Genomic DNA, 27,187 nt, shown 5'->3' on the forward strand with positions numbered 1-27,187 from the left:
GTACTGCTGCCGTTATGTATATCCTAAACAATTCCCCACCCTGCTGATGTCTGAACATTAAAAACAAAAGGGATTAGAAATTGACTGGTTTTATTTCATGCCTAAACTGAGCAAGTACATGAAATGAACAATAGAAATAGGGAAAAGTGATTCAATGTAAAGACTACTCCTGTTTTAATACTCTAAGATAGGTAAGGGAAATTGTGACCACATCCACGGGCTGTATAAAATGGCATAGCTCAGTGGATTTCAATTGAACTGTGGTAATTCACCCAAACTCCAGATTTGGCCTCTGGTTTTCAAATAAATAATTTTTTTTTTTTTTATGTGAGCAAGTTTTCTTTAATGAAACTGAAGCGTTTATGTATCTTAAGTATATTTCTGAAATTCAGATTCCATTTATGTAGGTTTCAGGCATGTGGTGAACAGCCCTGTTTGCTAACTGCATGATTTAAAGTTAAGCACCTGCATAAGACATTAATATGAATCCTTAAATATGTAAACAGGTTACATAGTATTGGAGTGCAGTGTTGAATGAGCTAATGAAACGTCAAGAAGAATTATGTTATTTATATTAAGCTGCGAAACTTCAGAGACTGAAGAATTCAGAATTCATAATTCATTGCTTGTCATTGTATTGTTTATTTTTCTTTCTATACAGACTTTTAACACAAGCAATGTGACTAAATTGTGTCCAGGTGCTCAGTGTACTTTTGCTTTTTACGGAGGAGAAAGCCTGTACCATAAGTACATCTTCATCTTCCAGTTAGCCAATGCCTTTGTCTTTCTCTGGCTGGTGAACTTTGCAATTGCACTGGGTCAGTGTACCCTTGCTGGTGCCTTTGCCTCTTATTACTGGGCCTCTCGAAAACCAGCTGATATTCCACTGTGGCCGCTCTTCTCTTCATTTGGACGAGCAATACGGTAAGACTGTGGAGCTGGATGTGAGCCTTGTCGTGTATCCAACAAGCACTCTTTTTACATCCAGGGAAGCCAGACTTAGAATATCAAATGAAAATGATTAGTCAGCGTTGTGGTTTAATCCTGGCAGGCAGCCAAGCCCCACCCAGCTGCTCGCTCACACCCCCACAGTGGATGGGAGAGAGAATCGGAAGGGTGAAAATGTGAAAACGCGTGCGCTGAGACAGTTTAGTTGGTAAAGCAAAGCAGTGTGCGCAAGCAAAGCAAAATAAGGAGTTCTTTCACTACTACCCATCAGCAGGCAGGTGTTCAGCCATCTCCAGGACAGCAGGGCTTCATCATGCCTAATGATGACTTGGGAAGACAAACGCCATAACTCCAAAGGTCCCCCTCTTCCTCCTCCTTCCCCCCAGCTGTTATTGCTGAGCATGATACCATATGGTGTGGGATATCCCTTTGGTCAGTTGGGGGTCAGCTGTCCCAGCTGTGTCCCCTCCCAACTTCTTGAGCACCCCCAGCCTGCTCGCTGGTGGGGCAGTGTGAGAAGCAGAAAAGGCCTTGATGCTGCTCAGCAGTAGCTAAAACATCGGTGTGTTATCAGCACTATTTTCATCACAAATCCAAAACATATCACCGTGCAAGCTACTATGAAGAAAGCTAACTCTATTCCATCCAAAACCAGTACAACCAGGAAAATGTAGTTGTTAGGGGGAGGCTGAATCCTGTAGCCCAATAGTGGCAAGGCTGCAGCAGCTTCATGCCCCCAGGTGCATCCAATTACAAGGCTGAGCAGGCGTTCCCAGTATGTGCACATGTATACAACAAATACATACACAGCTGGCCACGCAGATCAACAGACACAGACACAGCACTCACACAAACATCAACAGCACCAATGGCTTCATCCTGTTCCTCTCTCTGGCAGATCAGGATGAAGGTCCATTAGTATATGTAATTCCCAATAATGGACCTTCTTCCAGTTATAATTTTGTTTCTATACACACACACACACACACACCCACCCCCATACATATATAGTTGTACATATACACATAGGCGCAACATAACAATCATTTATTTTGTTTTAGATACCATACAGGTTCGCTGGCATTTGGAGCCTTAATTCTTGCAATTGTCCAGCTTATTAGAGTAATACTGGAGTACTTGGATCACAAACTGAAAGGTGAGATTTATGAATCTGCTCTAGGTTATTAAGATGTCCTTTGGTAAATTACTTCCTTACTTTTCTAAGACGTTTTTTCGGCAATGAAAAGAGAGTAATTTGACATTATTTTTAGCCATTGTAGTTCCATTTGAAGCCAGTGAATTTGTGCTGATTTACTCAAATTGAGTCTATGTCCTTGGGAACTCAATGCAAAGTTCACGCGGGATGTGAATCTGATCTAATTGAAAGCTAGGGAGGTAAATTTGGTTGAGAAAGAGAGCCCATACCTAGAAGAAAAGAAATAATGTTTCTACTTTTGTCACAACTTAAGATTTTCTTCTGGATAGCTTTCTATGTTCTGAAGACTGTTCATGAGTTCTATGTATGATGTACTCCCTCCTTTTTTTCAGGTACACAGAACTCCTTCACTAGATTTCTACTCTGCTGCCTCAAATGCTGTTTCTGGTGTTTGGAAAGATTCTTAAAATTTATAAACAGAAATGCCTACATCATGGTATGTGCTGTCTCTGCATGTGGTCTCCCCTTTCTGGGACACTAAAATATCCTAGCCACTACTAGTTGGTCAACAGCCAGCAGTACTAGAATCTGCTGAATAAATAATGGGATTTATGGGAGTTTTCAGGAAATGCATGTGGTCCTACCATGAAAAAGTAAGATCTTTTTTTTTCCTTCCTCTGAACTCAGCCTCTTTTCATGCCTATACTTGTCCATCGTCCTTACCCCCCAAAGTAAGTGGGAAAGGATGGCATAACTGGTTAACTTCCCCTCTGATTCAGCAATTGAAATCCTGTTTTCAACAGGAATATTAGCTTGTTTCATACTGCATGTTGATGACACTTCTGTTTGGATGTAGTGTTTGAATAAGGAGGTCAGAAGGCATGTGATATCTGTATTTCCTCCTGGAAGTTAAAAGCACAAATTCTACTAGCAGCAGCAGTGATATTACCCTAAAATAGGGTAATAGTAGCTTCCAGAAGAGAAATTCCATATTTTCGCCTAAACAGACACAGATTTCAGCCTAGGATGTTCTGCCTTGAAGCAATTTCAGTGGTTGAATGGTAGTCATGGACTACTTATCTCAAAGGAGGTGGCTGTGATGGGTCCGTTATAACCCATGTTCATGCAACTAATGTTTCAAATTAATGCCATCTTGAAGAGGAAGTATTCTTTTTGACTGTCTTGTTTACAGTTGGTAAACTGACTGCACTAAGAGCTGTTCTAGTATACCTTACCCTTGTGGACACTATTCCAGGAAGAAGAAGTGGTTTTGTTCCTGAATAACTTTAGCTGCTTTACTTTATGCTGATGTAAACCCACTGACTTTGATACTGGTATTGCTGATTTCTTCTTAAGCGAGAGCAGCATCAGGTCCAAGGAGATACCTATGGGGGTCAACTAATTTCTGCTCTACAAGTGCCTGTTCCTTTCCACTGACTATAAATCTAGTGTAGGTAACTAGAAAAGTGAGAAGAATCCCTCAACGAGTACCTTATTTGTTCTACTTGGCAAACTAAGTACTGAGTCTACTGCCTGCAAGATCACAAGGGGTGGCATGCTCATCACCAGGTGATTTGAAGGGGAAAGATGCATAATATTCTGTCCCAACCCGGTGGGAAGCATTGAGAGGCAGCAAGTGACTGGGGGAAGTGCTTTATGTTCATCTGGGTTTCAAGGCCACATATTAGAGAGAACTATGCATTACACACAGTAAGATTCTGGCATACAAGGAGGTATCCTAATTATTTAAAATACTTAACAGCTACTATTATTTTGCAGATTGCCATATATGGTAAAAACTTCTGCACCTCAGCAAAGGAAGCATTCTTTTTGCTCATGAGGAATGTGGTAAGGTAAGGGGCCATCTCCCAGTCCTTGGAAATGTCAGGATTTCCTGCTGTTGCACTCTGAAGACACACTTCTTTCCTCTCCCACTTCTCCTCCAAATATTATTGTAAGGTGCTTCTGTCCTCAGACATGGCCCTCACTTCTAAGACTCAGTGTGTAACAGCAGGCTGTCCAGCACAGTAACCTATGCAAAGTTGGTATAATCTAACAGTTTTGTTGTGATTGCTCTTTTAAATTCATAAGCACCCAGTAGATTGTAATAGTGCCTCCAAGAAGCCAGTGGAGCCCCTGAAAGGAGATCTACCGATACAGGAATGGCATGCTCATCATCTGCTGTATGTGTGTTTCTTGAGCTTTGGTCCACTCACTGTCTGTGAAAAGGAAAGCAGAAAGACCTAAGTCTTCAGATTCATCTAGAAAGTTTATGGGGTGTCAGAGGGTGGAAGTAAAGAAGAGAGAGTACTTTGCTTTCAAGACCAGTATCTTTAACGTAACCAGATCTCCCCTGGTGCTGGGAACTCCCCTGGCCCTTTTCCCCACTACCAAGACTCCTGCCAAACTCCCTGTTCTCATCAGTACTTTTCTTCGTTGCTCCTGGCTCTTCCTGTACTACTGTGAGATCAAAAAATAATGGGAGCAGGCCATGTTGATGCAATAGCAGACAATCTAATTACCAAGCAAGAGAGACAGTAAAACTGGTTAGGTGGTTTAAATTATTACGTGAAGGACTGGGAGGAGGAGAGGAGTGGAGGGGGAGGCTGAAAGACAGGAAAATGGAAACGATGCTTAAGAAAGAAGAGGAAAGGATTGCAGATGGGAGAATGGAGTGCATTCACTCTGTTACCCTGCGTTAATATTGGTACAGTAGTGTCCACACCGTGTAGTGCTTGTACAATAGGAAAGAGAAGCTGCCTTCATTTCATTTCAGAACATCACCTCACTGTCCTTTGTGCTTTTGTTCTTAATCAGTAAGAGCAATAGCTAAAAGCCAGGCATATAATTTTACTGTTTCAAACGGAGACTGTTTTATCTTGTGTGTTTTGCTAATTCTGAATTCTGACAGGTTAATGATGATTTGTTCTCTTTAATATTTCTTAACATTTATCTTTCATGGTAGTCCATGCTGTATATTACCATATCCATAGCCTTCAGCGCTGTCAAGAGGCTGATGATACAAAGCTCATTTTCCATCCCATTATTTACCTGCAGTTTCTGATAAGACAGGCTGGCAGGATTTTGAGCAGAAACTCCCTGCTGTTGCTTTCAATGAGGGCTGCAGATTTACTGTCCATTTTTCTGTCTACCTTCATTCATTCATCTGTGATTGTCTCCCTGCTTTGACGCCTCCTGCCTTCAGTGTTGTACCGTGATATCTTAAAATAGTAGATTTGGCATGTTATGGGGTCATGAAATGTGGCCAGATAGGAGCAGACCTGCCAGCAATCTACACAAATGTTGCTTTTTGGTTTGGTGTGTACTTTGCCTCTTCTGGGCTGGCTTATCTGTGACCCTAGTAGAAAGGCTGAAATAAAAATATTTTGATGTTTTGGTTTGTTTTTTTTTTAACCAGCAAGAGCAATAAACAATCTTCAAGTGCTGTAGCAGTATTGCTGCATTAAGGCCTAACTCAGCAAGAGACAGTGCTTTTTTGCCTCATCGGATTAGGCTGTAACAAAGCTCATCTCTGTGTTGTGTTTCTGCGTTGTTGTATTGTCAGCCTGTGAAACCAGCAGAAGACAGCTGCTTGGTCGTGTTTTGTCAATTATCCAGAGATTTAAGGAGAAAGAATACAAATGTCTGGTTTGTGATGATTATGTATCATTTGTTCTTTGCTGAACAGAGTTGCAGTTCTGGACAAAGTTACTGACTTTCTTTTATTCTTGGGGAAAATTCTCGTTGCTGGTGGTGTAGGTAAGCTAATCAATTTTTTTTCAAACGGTATGTTCTATCTTCTGGTACCTACAAGTATGCCTGCCATATTCATATATGCTTAGTTAACAGCTGGAGGTTCTCATTGGTCTGACTATTTGGGAAGCTCTTGCTGTGTTTCTAGGATTTGCAAGATTGAACTAAAATAGATTTTTTTTCTTTTTTTTCCCCTCCCCCAGTGTTTTGTTGACAGCCTCTTTTCCTTAATTGCTTTTAGTGCTCTTGCATGTGTTGCTGGCACAAGGACTTCTGCAGCCAAAGCATCACAGCTGGATCAAACCAAATTCACATCCAATAAGTCAGCCACAATTGGTTCTCCTTTCATAAGAACTGAACAAAATTGCAAATGAGATTCACCTGGTAGCAGACAGCATACATACAAGAAGAGGTGGTGCAGGTCTGCAGGAGATGGGCCTGAAGCTCTGCTGTATTCTAGCCCATTATAGCTATAAGCTATAGCAAAAGAAATAGAGTATTTCTAACATCCTTGTAGGGTTTTCTTAGTTATCAGTAAATAACAAAATATATTATTCATGTTTTCCTGTGACAGAAAAGTGATTTTTTTTTTAAAAATTAAGCACTTTCAGAAATTCAAGTTGGCAGTATTCCCTTATGGTTTTTCTAAATTGTCACAGCAGTTTCAAAACGTTATTTTACAAATAACTGTATTTTGTATCCTGTATACTTTAAAAGATTACTAATGAATTATATTTCAATCAAAAGTTGAAAACTAGTACCAAGAACAGATCTAAAATATTTTGTCATTGCTGTAGAATGACTTTCAAACTGGAGTAGCAAATTTGATTTGAAACATATTCTCTGAAATCTAAGCCATGAAATACTGAAATTAATTCATGTCTTCGTCCTCTTTGAGAATAAATTCTTTGGGCAATTTCTGTTATAGATGCATTGGTCTGTTCTAAACTTATTGTCGTGCTTATCACTAGCACTGCCATTTCTCCTTTTAATCTGAAATACTTAATTATTTCTTCAAGCAATAAAATTTAAAGCAGCAGAATTTTGCTCACTGTTGTTTTATTTTAGAAAAGATCCACCCAATGGTCTTTGTTATCCCATGTCATTGTCTTGTTTATCATTATTTATTAATTTTGCTATGAAATCCAGTAGAATGATGAAACAAAACAATTCATTAAAGTCTTTCTGGGCCCATGAATATCTTTATGGCAATTGATTAATTTACATATCTCTTCTGTCAGAATACAGATCCAGCAGATAATTAGTATTGAGAAATTTATTGTTTACAAACTCTTAAACCAACCTTGGATCTGTTGTCTGTTTGTTTTGTCTCATCCATTCTTTAGCTGTTAGGAAATCAGAGTTAGCATAGTAATCGCTAATCTTCTGTGCTTCTTGCAGGTGTTCTTGCGTTCTTTTTCTTCACACAGAGAATACCAGTCTTTGCACAGGAAGCACCAACGTTAAATTACTACTGGGTACCATTGTTGGTAAGGCAACCATCTAATCTCTTGAACACTGAGGGCAGTTTGAGGTGCTCAGACTACTCAGGGCATGGTCTGGTAACAGCTCCTGTTATCATCCTCTCAGTGGCACACTACCCACTGAAGTGAGGACTGAACTGCTACACTCTAGTCCTCTGGATCCTTTAGGCAGGAGTGGCACTGCAGTGACTCTGCACCTTCAGAAGAATTAGGTTTCACATCTGCTTTGCTCAGACTTCCCAGACAGCAAAGGCTGGTGGCGAGGCACCGATGACAGTGTGGCTTCTAATGGACTTGTGATGCATCTTTCCTCTTTTGTAGTTCCCCTAGACTCTGGAACATTTCCAGGATGAGTCGTTCTTTAGAATAATCTTGAAGGAGTTCAGAATATTCTTGGCATATATTCTCTTTGGGGGTTGAAATGGCTCCAATTTGGCAGCTGGAAAACTGGTGGCTACTGCAAGTTGGGATACAGTGTCTTGAACCCGTGATCCCTTTCCACAGCAGTAGTAACCTTTGGTAGAATTCCAGAGCTGCCATTAATCCTCTCAAATTTGCTTAGCAGACTAGGGTCCTGACTTATGTTAACACTGTCACATTGATGCCAAACTAAATTTGGGGTTTTATTGTGGTTTGTTTTTTGTAGACGGTCATTATTGGCTCCTACCTAGTTGCACACGGGTTCTTCAGCGTCTATGCAATGTGTGTCGACACTCTTTTCCTCTGCTTTTGTAAGTACTATGTTTTCCTTCACTAATACCTGCAAGTCACAGGAAGAGGAGTAGAAAACCACCTTATCCGTTCCTTATGGAATTCTGCTAGCAGACTGTGTGAAAAATGAACTGCTTCTGCTTTTCAGACTGGCTCCTTGATGCATTCTTCAGTGCACAAGTGTTTTAGTATTCAAATTTAATTAGTTTAAGTAATGGAAGATAGCTATATGGCTTGTGGGGATATCTGGCTTTTGTTTTTCAGATGTTCCTTAACTTTCATTAACAGTTAGCTTCTGGGTGCTTTGTAAAGAGCCCTGGACAGCAATGATTCACTCAAACCTCTTGTTAATAACAAAGTTGTTCTTTGGTATATAGGTGGTCCTTTGTTTTCAACATAATAGCCCTGAACAAAGTGTTATGCTGAATTGCCTTCAAATTTGTGTGAAATACCATTTAAAAAACTATCTGTCCCTTGGCCCCCCCAGTGGCAAGCAATCATGGGCACTCTCAAAGGGACTGCTGTTCAATGTGTCCAGTCAGAGAATACTAAAAGCACAGAAGAAATCTGTTGGTCTCAAATTAGGACATGATTGTAAGAAGAGGATGTACCTATTACAAAATACATTCCATTTGCTAGATTTACTGAATTAAAGAAATAAAGATACAATTTTTCTACAATGATGAAAGTCATTCTGGTAGGTCCAGGTAGAAGTTACATGGCAGTGATTGTTCTTGCAGTTGGTGAATTATTTGATAGTACTAAGGGAATACTGAAGTAGTCATAGGCTTGATCTATCATACACACAGTGGATCACTGAGGCAAGATAAACATGGTAATACTGATTCTCCTCTTAAAATACCATAAATTCTTTCTTTCCTTTAAACACTGAGGTTCTTAACCCTACTTCCCTAGGAACTAAGGTTAGCAGTGATTTTGGAAATAACTGGGTTGCCAAAGAACCACAGGAACAAAATCAGTCAGAAAACTGGAAGTTGCTGTCTAGTTGAGAGCTACGTCCTATTAATCTCGAGTTATGGACTTTGGTTCTGAACAAACATGATCACAGGCAGCCATAGCACTAATGACACTCCAAGAAATAAAATCAAACCATAAATAAATAAATTATTACAATTATTTAGAATGAAATGGAAATTGATCAAACTAATAAAATTTACAAAGTTTGTTGGTATACTAAAAAATTAACAGATTTTCTTTTTAGTTTATTCCAAAGACACATGGTATATACTGCCATGGAGATATATGAAGATTTGCTTCCTCTAACCTCTTGGCCATTCCTTACAACTAGTGCTCTCTTTTTGGCTTTGCAGATACAGCTGTCTGCCTGTGCAGGGTTGCAGTTGCAATGACTGTGCCTCACTGCATACTCCCTCCAGATTGCCCATCAGTGGGAAATTGTTCAGTAGTCTGTGACTACTGCATGGCATAAACACTGGGCTGAACCCAGACCAGTGATTTACTCATGACCTTCTGTAGGAAAAAAAGTAACATCTGCCTCTTTATTTTAAATTCATATCCTGTTTTGCTTCCCATGCTTCCATTCAGTAATGGACAGTAGGAATCATATAGAATGTTGTGCACTTGTGGCATCAGGTTTTCAAAAGATGTTTATCTTAGGCAGTGAAAAAGGATCCAGTTTTAAAAAGTGCTTAAATCCACAGCTCTCTTTGGGACAAATTTTATAGCAAGAAGTAGCCAAAATGCCAGGCTTCAGTGGAGGCATGAGTGTTTCTGAAAATTTCCACCTATACTGCCAAACCAGAGAACTGGAGAATAAAAGGGATATATTGCTGTCATTTTAAAATGGCTAGATGTTTGGGTCTTTGCTTTATGTAAAATTTCTTCTGGTTTGAGAAAACAGAAATTTTATAGTGTCCTTCATCAACTTAACAATATAGCTAAATTGCCTTGATTGAGATTTTTTTTTTTAATGTTGGGTCTTTTGCTCTCTCCTTTCTTCAATTCTCTCTCTCCCCCGCCCCCCCCCCCCCCCCCCCCCCCCCCCGCTGTTTTCTCTTTTGGCCGCTTTTGCTCTGTAAATTCAGGTGAAGACCTGGAAAGAAATGATGGATCTACAGCAAAACCGTACTTCATGTCAGCTAGCCTTCACCGAATTCTAGGGAAGAAGGAACTAAGCCCTAAGAAGGCAGTGGGATAACATACACTAAACCTCAACGTCAAAACAGTGTCACTTTTAAGCAAAATGTGTATAAAGTAGGCAAAAGTAAAAACTGTAAATGATGCTTCTGGTTAATGGGTGATTATTTTTTCCTTTTGCTTATATCTAAAAAAATGAGCAACATTGGTAACATTTGACTAGTTTAAATGCTTAAACTAACAGCTGTGAAAACAAGGCCACGTTTGAGTTTATATAGTGCCTATGAAAAGGAAAATGTAAATTTGAAGCTTTTTTAAGTCTATAATGATGTTTTAATAACTTTTGTAATACAAGTTGCTGCCTTAGATGACAGCAGTTTTGATAATGTTTCTTTTTATAAGTGTATATTTGTAAAAGAAATTCAGGCAATTTTTTGAAAGCACTACCATATAACCTAATTAGCCATAAAAAGATAGTTCGAGACTCCCTAGTTAACCAGGAGATGGTACTAAATTTGTAAATATGGTGCTATGATTGTATTTTTTTGTACAAGCTGTTTCACAGCTATTTAAACTGTGATTACACATGCATTAATGATTCCCTACACTGAAAACTGTAGTGATATTTTAATCACATCCACAACTGCGTCTTCTAAGAAATGATGGTACCCTGCAGGTCCCAAAGAAGGTAGTCAGAGAAGACTATAGTTGATACTGCTTGAAGTTTTCTGTGAGTTGTGCTTAAAAGATGATATAACTGAGAGAAGGTCCCACTGCACTTGAAGTGATTTGTGGTTCACACAAATGAGGTTTCATCTGGTACAAGATGGTGAATGTATCATTTTTAGCTGATGTCTAAGAGAGATGCACTGGTGTTAATATCCCCCTATCTCTGACAAGTCTCTGATTGTGTTCTACATTATGAGGAAGCTGAGCTTCACTGAAAGGAAAACCAAATGCAGTCTTTTTTTCCTTGGAAGAAAGTCTTGGCCATATATGTGCACAAGGAATGCCATTGCCTCTGCCTAGCTCAGAAGGGCTTCTTAACGAGACATTGCAATGACCGTGCCGGTGCCAAGAGCCAGGTGTGCTCTTTCTGTGGGTCTCCAGGCTCTCAGTGGCTCACACAGTAAGGTGTTAAGACATTGAACTCAAGTCTTCTCATGATACAGGATGAATTACTTAGCTACTGAAAGATGCTCCAAAAGATTTATTTTGTCTTTTGATTATTAAATTTGCCCAGTCATTAGTACAAAACCTATTGGTAGAAAGCACATTAACATTCTGTTCAGTTTCATGACCCTCTCATTAGTGGAACTGTCACTGAGGTCAGTAACAGCTCTGCTCATGGAAAAAGTCTTACACTGGAGTACTTCTCAAGTCTTACTGCCATGAGCTGAGCTGAAAAGGTTTTAATTTATTAGTCTCATGGATGCCCAAGAACCCAACCATACTGATGGCTGCTCCTAGTTTTCATGGATTCCACCGTACTGAATAAGGTATTCCATTACTGTCTGCTTCCCAGGAGTGGTATGTGCCATACCTTTGCCAGATCTGTTACAGGAGTTCAGCGCCTGGAAATACTTTCCTAGTCCCAGGAGTCTGTTGGTGTCACAAACAGACAGGCAAATTCTTTTCCAGATGATTTGAATATAAGTTTCTGGGGAAAATTTACTGATGATCCACATCCCAAAGTGATTTTGATCTCTTAACTAATGGCTCCAGTTTGCAATGTTTGTAATCACTACAAAGGCAGAAATACTGTCCTTCATGCAACAGGTCTGGGGTCATGTTGATGCACAGGTGATTACCACCCATGCGCCTCCAGACATGGGCATGGTAGGATCTTGAAATCCTGTGAACTGTGACAGGATCCATTCTTTGTGATCCAGCGGGCACTGTAGCTCTTTCCCCTGAAGCAGAAATGAGTGGTTCAGTTTAGGACTCAAGGAATGTAAAATAAAGGCGTACAGTTTGAAACCTAACTACTGATTATGGGCACCTTCAGTTTTTGGTGACCCCTCTTGAGATGATACCCTAGAGAAAACCTAACCTTCAGAAAGGGCTGAGAAACCTACCTTTGGAAAAAATCAGACTCTTGACTGATGAAGTTTTTCATCATCATCATCGTTCCTTCCTCATTATTCTCATTGAATATACACACACACCCCCACCCCCCATTATTCTAATCTCTTCCGAGAATTAAATCAGTAACTTTTGGGGGTATGTGTCACCATTCTGTGATTAAAAAAGCTGCTGGTCTGATTACAGTCCATGTGCTAAAGCTTTTTTTTTTTTTTTCTTTTTTTTGTTTTAATACTACTGTGTGATTAGTTCGCAGCTAAAGAAACTGCATTAAGTAATCTATATTTCTACTGGACTTGAGTGTCTTACTGGGAGCTCAACTGAAAAAGCGTATTTCTGAATACAGCGTGCTTTTTTTATCATATGAATGTAACAATAGAGTTTACTAGGAATAAAACATAGTAGAAATAGTATACAGTTATTTGATTAGAAGACTTTTGTAACAAACCTATGCATTTACTAAAGGAATTTCTAAAAGTGAAAGTTTTAAATTGTATTATTATTTATATACAGTAAAAATATATATATGTATAAATTTGCTCCACTCACTATTTTGTGAAATTATTTAGAATGTAAGTGATCATCATTTCTGAGAAGAAAATCTAAAAGCCATTTTCTTAATGAAATAATTATGAGAACTGTGAAAATACAAAGCAATACCATGTAGATTTTGTAATCAATAAATTGAATAAATAAATCATAATGATTTAATATTAAAATTGGCTTTTTAAAAATAAATTGCTATTAATAAATTAAGCAGAAATTAATGCAAGTGTTTACTTGGGAAAGAATCACTTAAAATATGTTAAAACTAACTTATTATAATGGTTCCTGACTAATCCTGTGGGCCAGAGTCTGCAGACTTAACACCACAGAGGAGGTACTGGTAGCGACGTTTATGGATTTGGACATTTACTTTGTTGCTTGATTGAGTATAAAATCTAAAATTCCATTCTTCACTTTAGAGAGTGGAACACGTGGCTATCTGTAACACGGTAAAATATGTCACATATGCTTTGCTCCTGAGCCCATGGGAGTCGGTGACAAAACGCCCACCCATTCCACGAGGCGCAGGCCAGCCCTGTGACCAAGGTGACAGAAGGTGGGTGGCTGCTCAGTGCGTACGGTGCAGTGGAGGAGGAGACGTTAGAACTGAAATCTCGGCGGGAGCCCATCGTGCTGCCGCTCGCCAAGGGCTCAGCGGGTCCCGGTCCTGCCTGGCCCTCGGCTGGGCGCCTCCTCTCCTGGGAAAGGCAGGGTGGCTCTGCAGAAAGACCCTTTTACATGAATAGGAAGAACTCTTTTGAAGATCTCAAACAAGCAGAATGTAGAAACCAAGAGACAGTAGAAAACACCCACTATCATATCCACGCAATCATGTTTGGTTTAGTTCTGGTTGGATTCATTGTGTCTCCTCCCTATGACATATTAATGGATGGCTTTTGTTTACATGTTTTAGACCAAAGTTTTAATGTCAAGCCTTCAAATTTTGTAAAAAAAAAAAAAAAAAAAAAAAAAAAAAAAAAAAAAAAAGGAAAAAAAAGTTACCCCAGAAACAAAACAAAGAAACAAGAAAGATGGGATCATTTCTCCTGCTGAGGGTTTGTTTTTTTTTCCAAGTATTATTCAGCAGCTCATTCTTGGGTGTTACAAGGATGCTGAATAGTCTTTTAAACATTAGTATTTAAAAGTATGAAATGTTTTACTGTTGCATGTTCTGCTCCAGAACAGGAAAAAGATTTGGGTGGACGCAATGTCAAGCTGATTCTGGGACAGTCAGTAAGTATTCTTCTAAAAATGGGTTGTCAGAGAAGTGGTTATGAAGAATAGACTGACTGACTTGGGGAACGGAGAATGTCTCCCTTTGACCAGTTGCTCAGCCTGGACAGCTGTGTCCTCTCTGACAAAGTGCCTTACTGGCCATTCTTTTACCTGGCTTATATTTTGAAGCTTATTCATATCATGTAGGCTACGAAACAGAAAAGGCTAGATGATAGGAAAAACAATCTTCTCTTTATTTCAAATTAAGTGATATAAAATGAATTGTAGAAAAGATGTCAGATGTATTTGAACTGCGTAATGCAGTGCACACCATTTCCCTGTAGCCGTTGTCAGATCATGGAAGTAGATTGTGTGGTCCAGGCGAAAACACCTGGCAAGTGTGGTGTTGCAAATAATTAAATAAAAACAATGCAAGACTGTAGATTTTTTTTTTTTTTATAGCTTTAATTTATGGTATAGTGAACTTCTGAGTAGGGCCTGTTCTGCTTTCAGTGACAATGATGATGCATATTGTACCTGCGTAGCTGCGGGGAGAGCTGGGCCCTTGCTACTTAAAACAGAAGGAAAAAAAGCTAGCAAATACATAGTTTATTACAGTAATACGTCTGTTTGCATGTTCATAAAGTTCATTCTCCATTTCAAGACTGATAATTTGCTATTCTGCAAGTGTTTTATAAATTATTCTAAATTTTTTAACTTTTGATACAGGTGATGATTTTTGAGGTAATACGTAATTTGTACTGCGCTGTAATCAAATTAGAAAGATAACTGTTTCTTCATGTATAAGTAACACTAGTGCTACTAATATTAAAATTGTCTGTTACTCTATGCTACAAAAAGTCCACATGTATTTGTCCCAAATAATGAGTTGTAAAATCACAAAAAAGGCTCTTGGAGAGGCGGAAGGGAGGTTACTGTTCCATTAATGTGATTATTAAGGTTATATTATTATCTTGCCAAAACCAAATTAACATGAGCATGACAGTTTGAGCTCTAAAACCTGTTTGCTTCTGCTATGCAGAAATAGGAACGTATTGTTTAAATATCTTTGATAACTAAAAAGTGTTTAATATTTAATTTTGTTGTTACTTCACTGTTTTACAGCTCTTGGGGATTGTTCTAATAAAGATTTAGATACAAAACGGAGTCGGCCTGTTGGTGCCCAGCGCTGCGCGGCGGCGGTGATCGGTGGGGAGGGGCAGGGCGGGGCAGTAGGGGGCGGGGCGAGCGGGGGGGCGGGGCGGGCGGGGCTGCCTGTGGGCGGAGCAGAGGAGGCACCGCGCCCGTACCTGAGCTCTGCGCTGGCTCTGCGCTGGTCGGGACAGCCGTGAAATCCCGCGGCGCGGGGGGGCCACTCCTTAATGGAAGGCCATTCTTAGTTTTATTTACTAAAGGCTTGAGGATTGCTTGTTACATTTTTTACTTAAATTTTTTGAACCACGTAATAATAAAACACGGGAGTTTTGCCTGAACCGGTTTTGAGATCATCTTATACCAGACAAGGTGTATTTTAAATCAGCCAAGTTCATACCTTGTAACTCAGTAGAAATCTCTTGTCAGTTTTAGGAGACTCGCTAAAAGTCATATTTTTCTCCTGTGTTTGTGCGAGGTCAACAAAACTTTTATTGCACGCCATGGGGGGACTGAGCGTTCTCAGCTTTCACGGGAAATGCTGCTGTAGGTGTTGAAATCACGGCTGGAGCTGTAGCAGGCCGGAGTCCCGCTCTGGCCAGTGGCCCATTGCTACAAGCAGGGGAAACGGGGCGGTATCTCTGCCCGCAGTACATCTTTCTGGCTGATGGGGGGAAAAAAGCAAAAACAACTAAAAACAATGCAAAAGCTTTTCAGAGGTGAGGATGGATTTCAGCAGAGGCAGCACTGGAGCAGTTGTTTGGAGGCAGGACAAAGGGAGAATTTGGGCCGGAGGTTAATATCTAAGGTATGCATTATAAGTCGTTCCATATGTGGGGAGCCTTGTTTGAGGATGCTTCTGGCATTCAGCGATCACTGCAACAAAACCTCGAGAGTTTCTGAATTAACAGAGAAAGCCATGATGCTGACAGTCACGGCCAGCTGGGCATTGCTGTCATCTTGGGCCGAGTGGCAACTGCCGTGGGAGGAGACGTTAGCTAGCAAAGGTTCAGTGGAGAAAGTATGGCTATATGTTTGGGATTCAGTGACTGAAGAGCTATTTGATGTGTTAAGGGAAAATGATCAGTGTAGGATGCTATTTCTTAGAGAGGGTTAAATGCTGTCAATTTTGGTGGGGAGGTTGGTGGGTTTGTGTTGTCCAGTCAGCCATATCATCGGCTATGGAGCACCAGGAGCAGCGGTACCTGTACCGCACAGCTTTCCTGTGCAGGAGCCGTGAGGTGTCTGTGCCTTGGGGGTGGATGACAGCGGCTGGAAAAGTAAAGTTGTGCCAAGGCAAGAGCATACAGAGAGGAGAATGGCTCAGCCCAGAAGGTTTGGATGTGGGCAAGTTCGGTCCAAACTAAACAGCGAACTGTAGAAGTGATCTTCAGAGGGGCACTGGTGTTCCCTGAGCCCAGTTTAGCAGCTAAACTAAGCGTCAGAGTGGTTCCAAAGGATGTTTATCAATATGGTGATAGGCACTTTATGGATATATAAATGTAAAAATATATATATATATATGACTGAGGCCATGCAATACAGGAAGCGGTACAAGCCTGGTAGAGAAGAGTTGCTTGGAAGAGCTAAAAGACACTCCTGTTTTACAGTAAATCTTCATGAAAGCATACTTTTTTCCCCATTTTTTTTTAACATTTGATCAGACACAAATTTGACTAGCAAAGACTGCATTCTTCTTGTTCTGCAAAGCATCACTGTAAAGCTCGGTTCTGACCCTGGCAATAAACGACAACAATAGTAAAGCACTGTGTAGGTTAAAGCACAATGTCGTTGTTTGACTTCAGGTGATCATGTATAGCCGTGCTGAATCGATCACAGTGTACCCAGATGCTGGAAGATATAGTTGTAATATAAAAGTTAGTTATTGTAAGGGGATTTTGGAGCATAGAGGACCTTTACTATGTGTCTCATATGTACATAGTTATTTTAATTAAATCTGGATTTTTTTTTTTTAAACTACATCAGTATCTCCTGTTAACACACATGGTCTGTTGGAACTGACTGGAGCTATTAGTTATATTGTCCTCCTTCAGAAAATTTCAAGCTTACTAACAAAATTGCTTTCTTGCCTCCTTTTAAATGTGTTTTCAGACTGATGTGTTTTATATCTCACATGGTTTTCTTGCCATTCATATTACATTTAAATCTAACGCTGGCTGCATGCCATAGAAACTTTAATCCTCATCCAGATGAATTCAAAACCTAGCCTGAGTTTTCTCACGTGTACCAGCAGTCTGATCTCCAGTCTTTTCTAGGGCTCCTTCTTCTTTTGCAAGGTTTGTTCTTTCTAGTTGCCTGTTACCCAAGGGGAAGGCCATACCATGCAAGCATTCCCTGCAGGCCTGGGGTGCGGATCAATGACCCATGTCGCTGCTTGATAGGACGCAGCATGGCTACTCATCTTTAGTCGATGGGTTCGCTGGGGGAAGCGCCTAGCTTCTGTGCAGCTTATGGGGGAGCTCCCCTCCCCGGCACCAGCGCCTGCTGCACAGGGAAAGGGGAGCAGAGGCCGCCTTACTCGCCGCTCTGACACCGCCAGTCAGAATTGTGCTGCAGTTAGGCTGGGACAGAACAGCGGTGCAGTCGGCAGTGGCGTGGTCTGACTGAAATTTCCGCTGAAGGCGGAAATGATAACGTAACCGCCCTGTTATAGTGAAACAGACCCTGGTCATAAATACGGGATGAGAATGTTTTTGCTTTTGTCTTGGCCAGTGTTTGATGTGTACCACCTGTGACGTCTTTGCAGTTTGACTTTGCAGATGAGCGTTGCCATTGGTGCATTTTCTTCTAAGACCTGGCATGCTACTTTGCAAATCCACACATCTGCAGATGGCTCAGAGAGGGAAAGAAAGGGATTGTTTTTTCACAGAGCTTCATAATGCAGTTTCTGGTTGCCATCATTTTCAACACATCTGACCAACTCAATTTCCTGTCTTGAATCAACTTTCATCAAGTCCCAAGTTCTCATTTCTGTTGGTTTGGCTGGGCTCTGCGGGCGATCTACTTTAATTTTGCAGCCTGAAAGAGCCCAAGTTTGGAAAAGAATCGAAGTAGTCTCAGGAGAATGTTGCGTGCTTAATTTGCTCCAAATGATAATGTCAAAAGGCTTTTTTTTGGAGTTTATTTTACTTTTTTTTTTTAGCTTATGCAGTTCCAGTTTCTTACAGAAATACTAAGTACTTAAATAGCATCATCATATTGGTATGATTAAGCTCACAAGTGGGTTATTTTGTGAGAACACTAACAGTGGTCCAAAACAGTTTAACAAATCATAGTATAATACTCAGCTGTAGCGGTCCTGGGTCACGGGAGCTTAAAAAAGTAGATGTTATCTTTGCGAGTTTTATATTAGTGGCTCTTGGTGTCCAGCGGTGGCAACTCTTTCTGAACTGATGTCGTGACAAGAAACTTGTAACTGCATGTTTGAACATACCCCGTGGAGCATGTCTTAGCATGTCAGTCCACTACCAAGATGCCTGTACAAATTCCTGCAGAGACACTGAGGATCAAAATGTATATTGAAAGGTAACATTTCTATGAATTTAACTATGCATAACATACACACGCAATTTTTTCTTGTCTTAAAATCGTATTTTGGGTAAGTGCCTGTATCCATGTTACAGGAATGCTAGTATTTCTGCTGATTATTTCTGAAAATAGTAAAAAAAGGTGGCTGTTAGTTGTTCCTGCATTCAGCAAATTACAGTTTACATCCTATTTAAATGATATTTTTATGGTTAGCTTTCTTGGATGACCTGCTAACTCACATTAAAAAAAAAAAAATCAAACATTTCCTTGTGTGACTCTTTTTAATGGAGTAGCTGTCTTCCAAATGCAATGGCTTAATTTTTAAATAAGAAAATGCGTAACTTTTTTATATACTGGTGTACTGTTACTTGTTGTAGGTTTCCCATATTTCAGTAATAAAATTTTGTTTGTAGGAGGTTTGGAGCAGTAGACAGCTTTCTCCCATGAGGTCAACTTGGGAAATAATATTGGTGCAGTTTGCGATGGCAGCTGTTATAAGCTATCATTCGGGGGGGTGGGAAGATCGGTTCCTGCTGAGATGTGGGAGGGCTTTAAGAAAAAAAAAAGCCGCCACCGCCACTGCCGCCACCGCCACCACCACACAAGACAGCAATGTCGAAAAGAGAGCTGGTACATAGTCATGTGCGTGCCCAACAGGGAAAAGCTCTTTATGGGAGGGGTGGGGAAGAAGTCCAGGGAGAGTTGTGTGAAGAGAGGAATGTGCAATTTGCAGGCAGAAAAGGAAGTTGTGGGGTCTTTTCCCAGGACTGTTGTTGATTTGCCGTACGCTTATTGGTGTGGGGGAAAAAGAAATCAGAGGGAGCAGAAGAGAAAAGATGAACGCTGGAAGGGAGACAAATGACAGATGGAGTCTCAAACATTCGACTTTGGTTTTGGTTACTCCACCTGTAAAACACAGTGCTGCTAATCCTGGTAATGATTAAATACCGTAAAGCTCACATGCCTTACATCACACTTAACAGTCAACTGTTTCAACCAAAGGAATAAATGCTTACTTCATTAGTCTTTTTTTTAACTTAAGGGCTTCACAACTGTAGGTAACATATGAAGTGAGTACACTTTAAAGCACAAAACAAATGAAAACAAAACAAACACACACACACTTTTTTAGAGCATTTGTCTAAAGAATAAACTGGTCTGAGCTATGCCCTAATTTTTTTTTCCCTGATAGATTTTACCCTGTTCAGTACCTGTTTGCCGGTACATCCTAGTACAGTCCCTTCTGAGGACTCTTACAGCCTCTTATAACAATGACATGTTTGGATGGGTTTTTGTCATCTTAATATTTGCATAAATAATTGCTCCCACATAAGAACATTATACATTGACATAAAAGCAATCACCATGGGAGTGTAGTTGTGCTGGACCAGGTAGCATGACATGAAGAAGCAAAATCTTTGTCCTTGTTCTATTGGATGCTTCAAAGCATGTTCCCAGCAGTTGCTTTTTTGCACACACAGAAGTCACCAAAACCTTCTGCACATTTCCATTAATATAAAGTGAGAGAGAAACTGAACTGGATCAGGAAAAGGTACGTCTTTATAGCTCAGTGTTTAAATTAGATTGGGGGGGGGGGGGGCGGTGTTGGCTCTTTTTCTTGCAAAAGCGGTATTGTTTCCTTATTGTTTTTTTTCTGTTTTGAGCCACTTTATCAAAATTTACTCTCAAAAGTTTCTCTATACAGATTTGTTTTTTCACCGCTTTCTTTGCTGAATTCAAGCTTTTCAAAATGGTAGACCAGAGTACTTACTGAAAAAGCCCGGGTGAACTGATTTAAGACTAGTCTGTAGTAGGGCCAGACATAGCTTAGAGATTTTTTTTTTTCCCTAGCCCTAATCCTACTCCTGAAATAAGCTGTAATTCTCTCATGCTGGAAGTACCTTTAATATTAATAGATTGACTGTGGGTGTCCTCATCAAATTGATTTACCCAGTTTTTAACAAGAAGTGAAGGATCAATGGTCTGTGTGAAGGTATTGTATTGCACCAGCAGCCTGGTGAGAAGAAATATATTAGCCCTCAGAAGACTTACGTTGTGTCACCTATTTGATGACAGTAAGCCAGCAGGTTAGGAGTCAGCACTGATTCTAAAATCACTGTCAGATTTTTCATCTCAGGGGAGTATATTTGGAAAATTCAGGGCACACTGCACAGCCTTAAACTACTCAAAAAAACCATAACTGCCAGACAACTTATCCCTCAAATCCAACATGTTCTGAATAGACAAAGAATGGATTTTTGGTTCTAGAACAAGTTTACATTTGAAACCTCCTGACCTTTACCACCCTTATTATTCCACGGAAGCTGCATCGCTGAGCTGGACTCCCCATGGAGTTCAACAAATACGTGATCTCCTTTATGCATCTGTGGGGAAGAGCATGTATTGCATTTCTGGATGATGTCCTTACACAGAGAGCCATATTTGGAAAATGCTTAGAAACTATATGGACAGCAGCTTAGAACAAAGAATTAAGCCCTGAGCTTCTAAGCCTGAGTTCAGAAAAAGAGTTACTTACTTTTTATTAATAGTCTGCCTGGTATCTTGAACTTCTGTCGTTTTTCAACAAGGCTCTTAAGCAGCATGGGAGAACTAAGCAAAGTATCAGGAGGTATATTCAACACTTTTCTCAAACAGCAAAGATGCCACATATCTGCTTAATCTCCCCACTGAACTAACAAAACACAGACTTAGAAAAAAAACACGTCCAGGTGAAGGGGAAAGGTGACTGCACAGGCATTCTAACCAGTCTAAGAAACAACAGAACAATGTGAAACTACCCGTTGTATCTATAAACATAATCATGCTTTTTTTGCCTTACACTTTATTCTGCCTGTGTAGGAGAAGATGAATTCTTTTCTTCTTAGATACACTAAGGCATTAGCTACGGAACAATACTAAATAACTTCTTCATCCAGGAAAGCCTGCATTTTTAGCTCTGAAAAAGCTGGGATTTGTATATTCTATAATCACCTCATATTCTAGGTTACCATAATAGTTTTCCAACACTAAAAGGGCTGAATGCTGCAGCACAGCAATGCAATACAAAATTAGCTGCCTTTTAGCTTTACTGTTACTTAGGTCAATCTAATGTTGAGCTACATGCTTTATCCAAGACGGTCTGTTCCGTACTAGCAGGGTGGTGCAGGTCCCACAGCTGCTGGCTGGCAGCAGAATAGCTCAGCGAGGCGCAGAACCAGCAGCTCTTGAGAAGTCTTCTGTCTGACCGCAGCCTTGGTGTTCCAGCTGATTACATGAGAGTCCGCAGCAGTCCACATGCACGGTATTCAGGGCGTGTTTGTCATAACCAGCGAATATAGTGAAAATATAAGAGTTACATTTAGATAAAGATATTGAAAAAGCCAAATCAACTACAGAAGAAACTTTTTGCAAGAGACCTGTCCAGAGGCTAAAGACAGAGGCTGTCATTCTGCACTACTGCTGCCATTCATCCACATCAAGAGAAGAGTCACTAGTGCTGGACAGTGCTTACAGTACAGCCACGGCGGGTTGTATCAACTGACTCCTGCATCTAGAAATATCAAAGCAGTCTCCTCTGCTGCGAGCTGGTCAGAGGACATAGTGATAAACAAGTTCAGTTGCTCTGCTTGCCTTAGAAGGATCTCTTCTGATTGAAGTGCGGATTTTGAAACTAATTGAAAAGAAATGTTTGGGTCAAAACACTCTTCCAGAAACTGAGAGCAAGCACTGTACCACTTTCTACACCTAGAAATAAGCAGGGATCAAACCCTGCTAGTCCTGTATCAGAAAACAGAAGACACAGGAGTTTGCTTCGTCATGTGCCACATATTTTGTTTATAGCTTAACTTGTATTCTCTTCAAGGTTTCACCAACTACAGCCATACTATGTCAAAACAGAAGATAGTCTAAACCAAAGATTTGGATAACTTTCAAACAAACAAAACAGAAAAAAGCACTACTTGTCCTTCAGTGTTTTAAATACTTTTTCATATGCACAGTGATTTTCAATTTTGTCTTTTTATTGTTGATCCAGCTCCATAAGATGCAAATATCTTGGGGAGTCTGTCAAATATCAGAACTGCATTTAACAGAATTTCTATATAACTTGAGATAAATGCAAGCAATGCAGAAGTCACTGCCCTCGGTACCAGGAAAAGGGGAAGGGGTCAAAACAAATTGTAAATATCCAACTCTTACAGACCATTGCTACTATGATCAACCACGTATTTTGTTAACAGAAACATTGGCTGAAACTGCTGATTTTCAGGGACGATGAAATGTATTTATTTCAGCTGCTTCTTTGTGAATACTTGTTTTGCTCCTCTCAAGGGTTGCTGGAGAAGGGGAAAGAGCACCACAGAAGAGGATGCAGTTGTAACAGGTAAGTTGGGTGTACACCAGGAAGATTTTACACATTGAAAAAACTCCCTTGCTAAGAGGTTCTTTTTTTTTTTTTCTCCCCCCCACCCCTTCCCTGGCATCCATTTCATAGAAGATCAGATTTAAAGCCATTTGATTCCGAGAGTTTAAGTTTGCCTAAACCAGGATCAAGTGTGGAATATAAAAACACCATCCTTAAAAGAGAATGAGAACGACTAAGCGTTGATGGTGAGCCAGCTGGGGATAACAATAGATGCCAGGAGAGAAAATGAATACAGATAAGAATTAAGATTTTTCTCTTGGAGACTACTCACAATATGTAATTTCTTTAAAACAGAACACAGAAAACATTTGATAGGGAGTTGTTTTAGCATATATGGAAGAACTAAGAATGACTCAGTAAGTCTTTTCCTTTAACTTCAGTTTATACAGCATATCAGTCCACAATAATGCTTTTCCCCACAGGAGAAAAAAATAGCCATGTTACATTTGTATTGCAGTTATTACTACCAGACTTATTGGAAAAATCTGTAAACAATTTTAAAGTGGCCGCCTTACAACAAATTTAGACCTCCAGAGTTTCAGATTATATTTTTCTAAGTCACACAATCCCAAACCTATCTGCTTTTTCAAATTTAAGTGGTCGATGGAAGCACACACTGAGTACCTGTAGTATTCCCATTTCTTTTAACCTCCAGGAATAGAGGGGCTGCATGAATGTTACCCTGCTCAGGACATGCTCTGGACTCAGCATTTCTTTACAGGGTGAGCGTTAGTCACAACCTTACGTATAACTGCAAAGGCATCTTATAACTTAAAGGAAAAACTATTCTGCTTGAAACCAGGATAGCTACATAAGACAACAGGTGGTCACTCTCCAAAATCAATGTTAGATCTGCATTCCATTACTGTGTATTAAAGCCAGTTAAAAGTACACAGTAGTGCAGTAGATATCCACTAAGCATCTTGTTCTCTCATGTTCTACCCAGGAACACATGAAAGAGAGAGTTAACAGATTGGTATGTTTTCAGTAACTCTTCATTTTATTTTAAAAGGAAATAGGAGAGTTAAAATGTGCAAACATACACTTCAGTGTAAATCCATTTATTAACAACTTAGAGGCAGTTTGTGTTTCTTTTGTTATTAATCTTGTACTATCTTTCTTTGTCCCTAGATGTCATTATTCTGGAGACTCATCCACACACAACTAAGCTGTGGATTTTCAGAAATTAACTAAACCAGTTCAGGGCTTTTTTCTGCTCATTTAAATTAATGATAAATTGGGGTTTTTTGGGTTTTGTTTTGTTTTGTTTTTGTTTTTTTTTTTTAAAAAAAACTTGGTTATCATGCTGTTAGTGACTTGTATGACAAGTCTAGTTGCTTAATTTTTAATTCTAGAATGAGCAGAAGTTAAAAGTTAAGTAGCAACAACAGTAATACACAGAATTAAATTAACAGAAGTTAAATTCTTGAACTTGCAAAATTTTTTCTGCTGCAGCTGCATACATTTTTACCAAATAGTTCTCTAGGGAGTACATATGGAGTAGCTTGATATTTGGAGTTTAAATGTATGTTCCTGTAATGATGAAAGCCACAGGTGAAATCAGCAGTATGGAATCAAGTAAACCCTTAGCCAGGGTTTGCAGGGCTATGGGCAGCAGGCCACCTTCTAGCCCTGCACAGGGGGACCAGAGTGGTGGCTGCCTGTGAATTTCTAGCTTGGTATTCATGTCACTGGCACAGCACAGAATGGGAATGATCGCCTCAGCTGGTACAGCAGGTTACACACATGTTTGTACAAAAAGCAGAAGGCTTGCAACTTCTACTTTAATAATATACACTTCCATCATAAACCAGCTGTCATTCTGAATTAAGTATAGAATCAGTTTTATCTGTCAGAGACTATTGTGACTTTTGAATCAGCAATGATTTTAAGGGCAATGTAATTTAAAAAAAAAAAAAAGAAGGAAAAGGGAGACAAAAGCACAGATGCATGTGTCAAAATATTTCTGGCAACAGTGTCTTTGACAAAGACAGTATTCCTTGTACGTCTATTTGACTACCCATCCTTATAACATCGCTAACTTTGCATGCCCTAAGGAGTAGTGTATTACAAGATGAAAACATAGGGGTTCAAGAAGGCATACCACAAATCCAGAGCTAAAGCTGTAAAATGTCATGGGACACATACACAGGGACAAGAATCATCAGTTTCTTCAGAAATTAAACTATTCATAAGTTATCTATGCTTATAAAAAATGAATTAATAAAGGAAAGGCGGAAATGTAATAAGATCAACTTGCCTAAACTTTAAGCAACTCTTCAACTTCAGATGTAATCGTAGAAGAAGTGCAGAAAATGGTTATGGTTACTATAATGCAAATATGAAAAACAACATGAACTTCTAGCCAAAAAGCTAACTCATAAAATCAGGCAGCATTAGCAAATGTCACCAAGGGTAAAGAAAACAGCATCGTGTACATTTATTAGTAAATCTAGTCAAGAGTACAAGTAGTGCTGATCTGTTACCCAGAGTTAAAACTATAGGCAATGTATACCAGAAGGCCATACCAGACCTTCACCTATATCAGCTTTGACCAAAAAACCCCAGCCAACCAACCATAAGAAATGTACAAACAAGTCACTAGCATGGTCAGTACCGAGGCCAACAAAAGCAAGCTCTCTAGATGATTTCAAACTAAATGTTTTTGAGTAGCTTGGGCCTGCTGCATTTTGTCCTAGGACAGATGAGCCAGATCACCGCCTCTTCAAATCATTAACTCTTATTTTTGAGAGATGACAGGAGAAAGAAGAATTGATACAGTGCCTAGAGCCCAGGAAACGGGCAGAGGAAAGCCAGGGAATCCAATAATGCAGTTTCATTTCAGTCTAATTATTTTATTCAAGAATTTTTAAAATCTTAACCACACTGGCAATAACAAGAATACAAACAATGAGACTGTCAAATCAGCTCAACTTCCATTTAGCAATGGTAACAGCTGTGCGGGTGGTCAAGAAGTTGTACATGTCACAGTCTGACATAAGCAAGATTGGGAAATAACCTAGGATAGAAAAGTTGGAAAATAAGCAGTTGTAAGCATTTCACACAATACTTTCTCCTGTTTGAAAAACGGAATCACCGAAGGATCAGGTTCTAGTCAGTATTTTAGTTAATTACCTGGGTGACAGAATAAAGAGATTCTTAGTGAATTTTTGACAACACAGAAGAGGCAGCACTGGGGAGCTCAGAACTGGAATTCAAAATGATTTTGAAAACTTTGAGAAGGAGTAAGAAAGAAGCGGGGTGAAATTCAGTATGGCAAAATAGAAGCTGCTTACCTAGGTTGCAATAATCTATGGAGAATAGTAAAACAGGAGACAAGATAACAGCTGGTCACAAACAGAATGTGGAGAAGAAATATTAGAAGAAAAGCAGTCATCATCCTGGAACACACAGCAATGAGCAACTTATGTGCCCTAATCCTCCTGCTGAGCATCAGTAAGGGCTTGCTAAAACCGAGTTTCATGCTCCAAGAAGATGGGCAAAGAAAACAGCATGGAAACAATTAGACATTTAGAAAACATGACTTGGTATGAAAGACTCGATGAATTGGATTTCTTTGGCAGGGAGGAGAAGACTGGGGATTTTCTTTTGTTGGAATTTTTTTCCGCCCCTAAGAAAGTGCCAGATTTCCTGTGAACTCTAAAAATTTCTACTATGGGAGACATTTAATAACAGATTAGTCAAATATATCCGCTAGCATAGCTAAGATATTTCATTGTGCCTTGGGGTGAAAAGCAGACTAGAGAATGCCCGAGTACTTTTCAGGTTTATCTTTATATGAACACAAACCCGTATTTCCAGTGAGTAGCTAGAATTTCAAAACATCCAGGTTCCAGTATTTCATTTAATTGCAGAGTTTGAAATATTTCTAAAAGGTCTTGAAGATGCTATAGCAGTAGACTATTTCTTTACTCCACAAGCTGAAATACTAACAACTTCTAACAATAAACAGACATCCTTTAGACATTCTGTGAGGTTTGCACCAGGAGGATATTTTTCATCTATATTTCTCCCTCCTCCTACAGC

At 39.7% G+C, this 27,187-nt stretch overlaps 1 protein-coding gene across 1 annotated transcript in view; it reads left to right on the forward strand.

Annotated features, from left to right (window-relative positions):
• SLC44A5 (solute carrier family 44 member 5) overlaps positions 1-10,999 on the forward strand; it is a gene marked incomplete at its 5' end in the record, with an annotated part of 98,296 nt that extends 87,297 nt beyond the window's left edge. The window contains 8 exons of the mRNA XM_082312096.1: positions 662-924; positions 2,010-2,104; positions 2,497-2,600; positions 3,884-3,957; positions 5,793-5,863; positions 7,259-7,347; positions 7,988-8,072; positions 10,119-10,999. Coding sequence (XP_082168222.1) covers positions 662-924; positions 2,010-2,104; positions 2,497-2,600; positions 3,884-3,957; positions 5,793-5,863; positions 7,259-7,347; positions 7,988-8,072; positions 10,119-10,231 — 894 coding nt within the window. The 3' untranslated portion in view covers positions 10,232-10,999. The remainder of the gene's footprint in view (positions 1-661; positions 925-2,009; positions 2,105-2,496; positions 2,601-3,883; positions 3,958-5,792; positions 5,864-7,258; positions 7,348-7,987; positions 8,073-10,118) is intronic.
• Between the last annotated feature and the right edge of the window lie 16,188 nt (positions 11,000-27,187).

The sequence above is a fragment of the Platalea leucorodia genome (assembly GCF_965183815.1).
Source record: "Platalea leucorodia genome assembly, chromosome: 5".
NCBI classification, from domain to species: Eukaryota; Metazoa; Chordata; class Aves; order Pelecaniformes; family Threskiornithidae; genus Platalea; species Platalea leucorodia.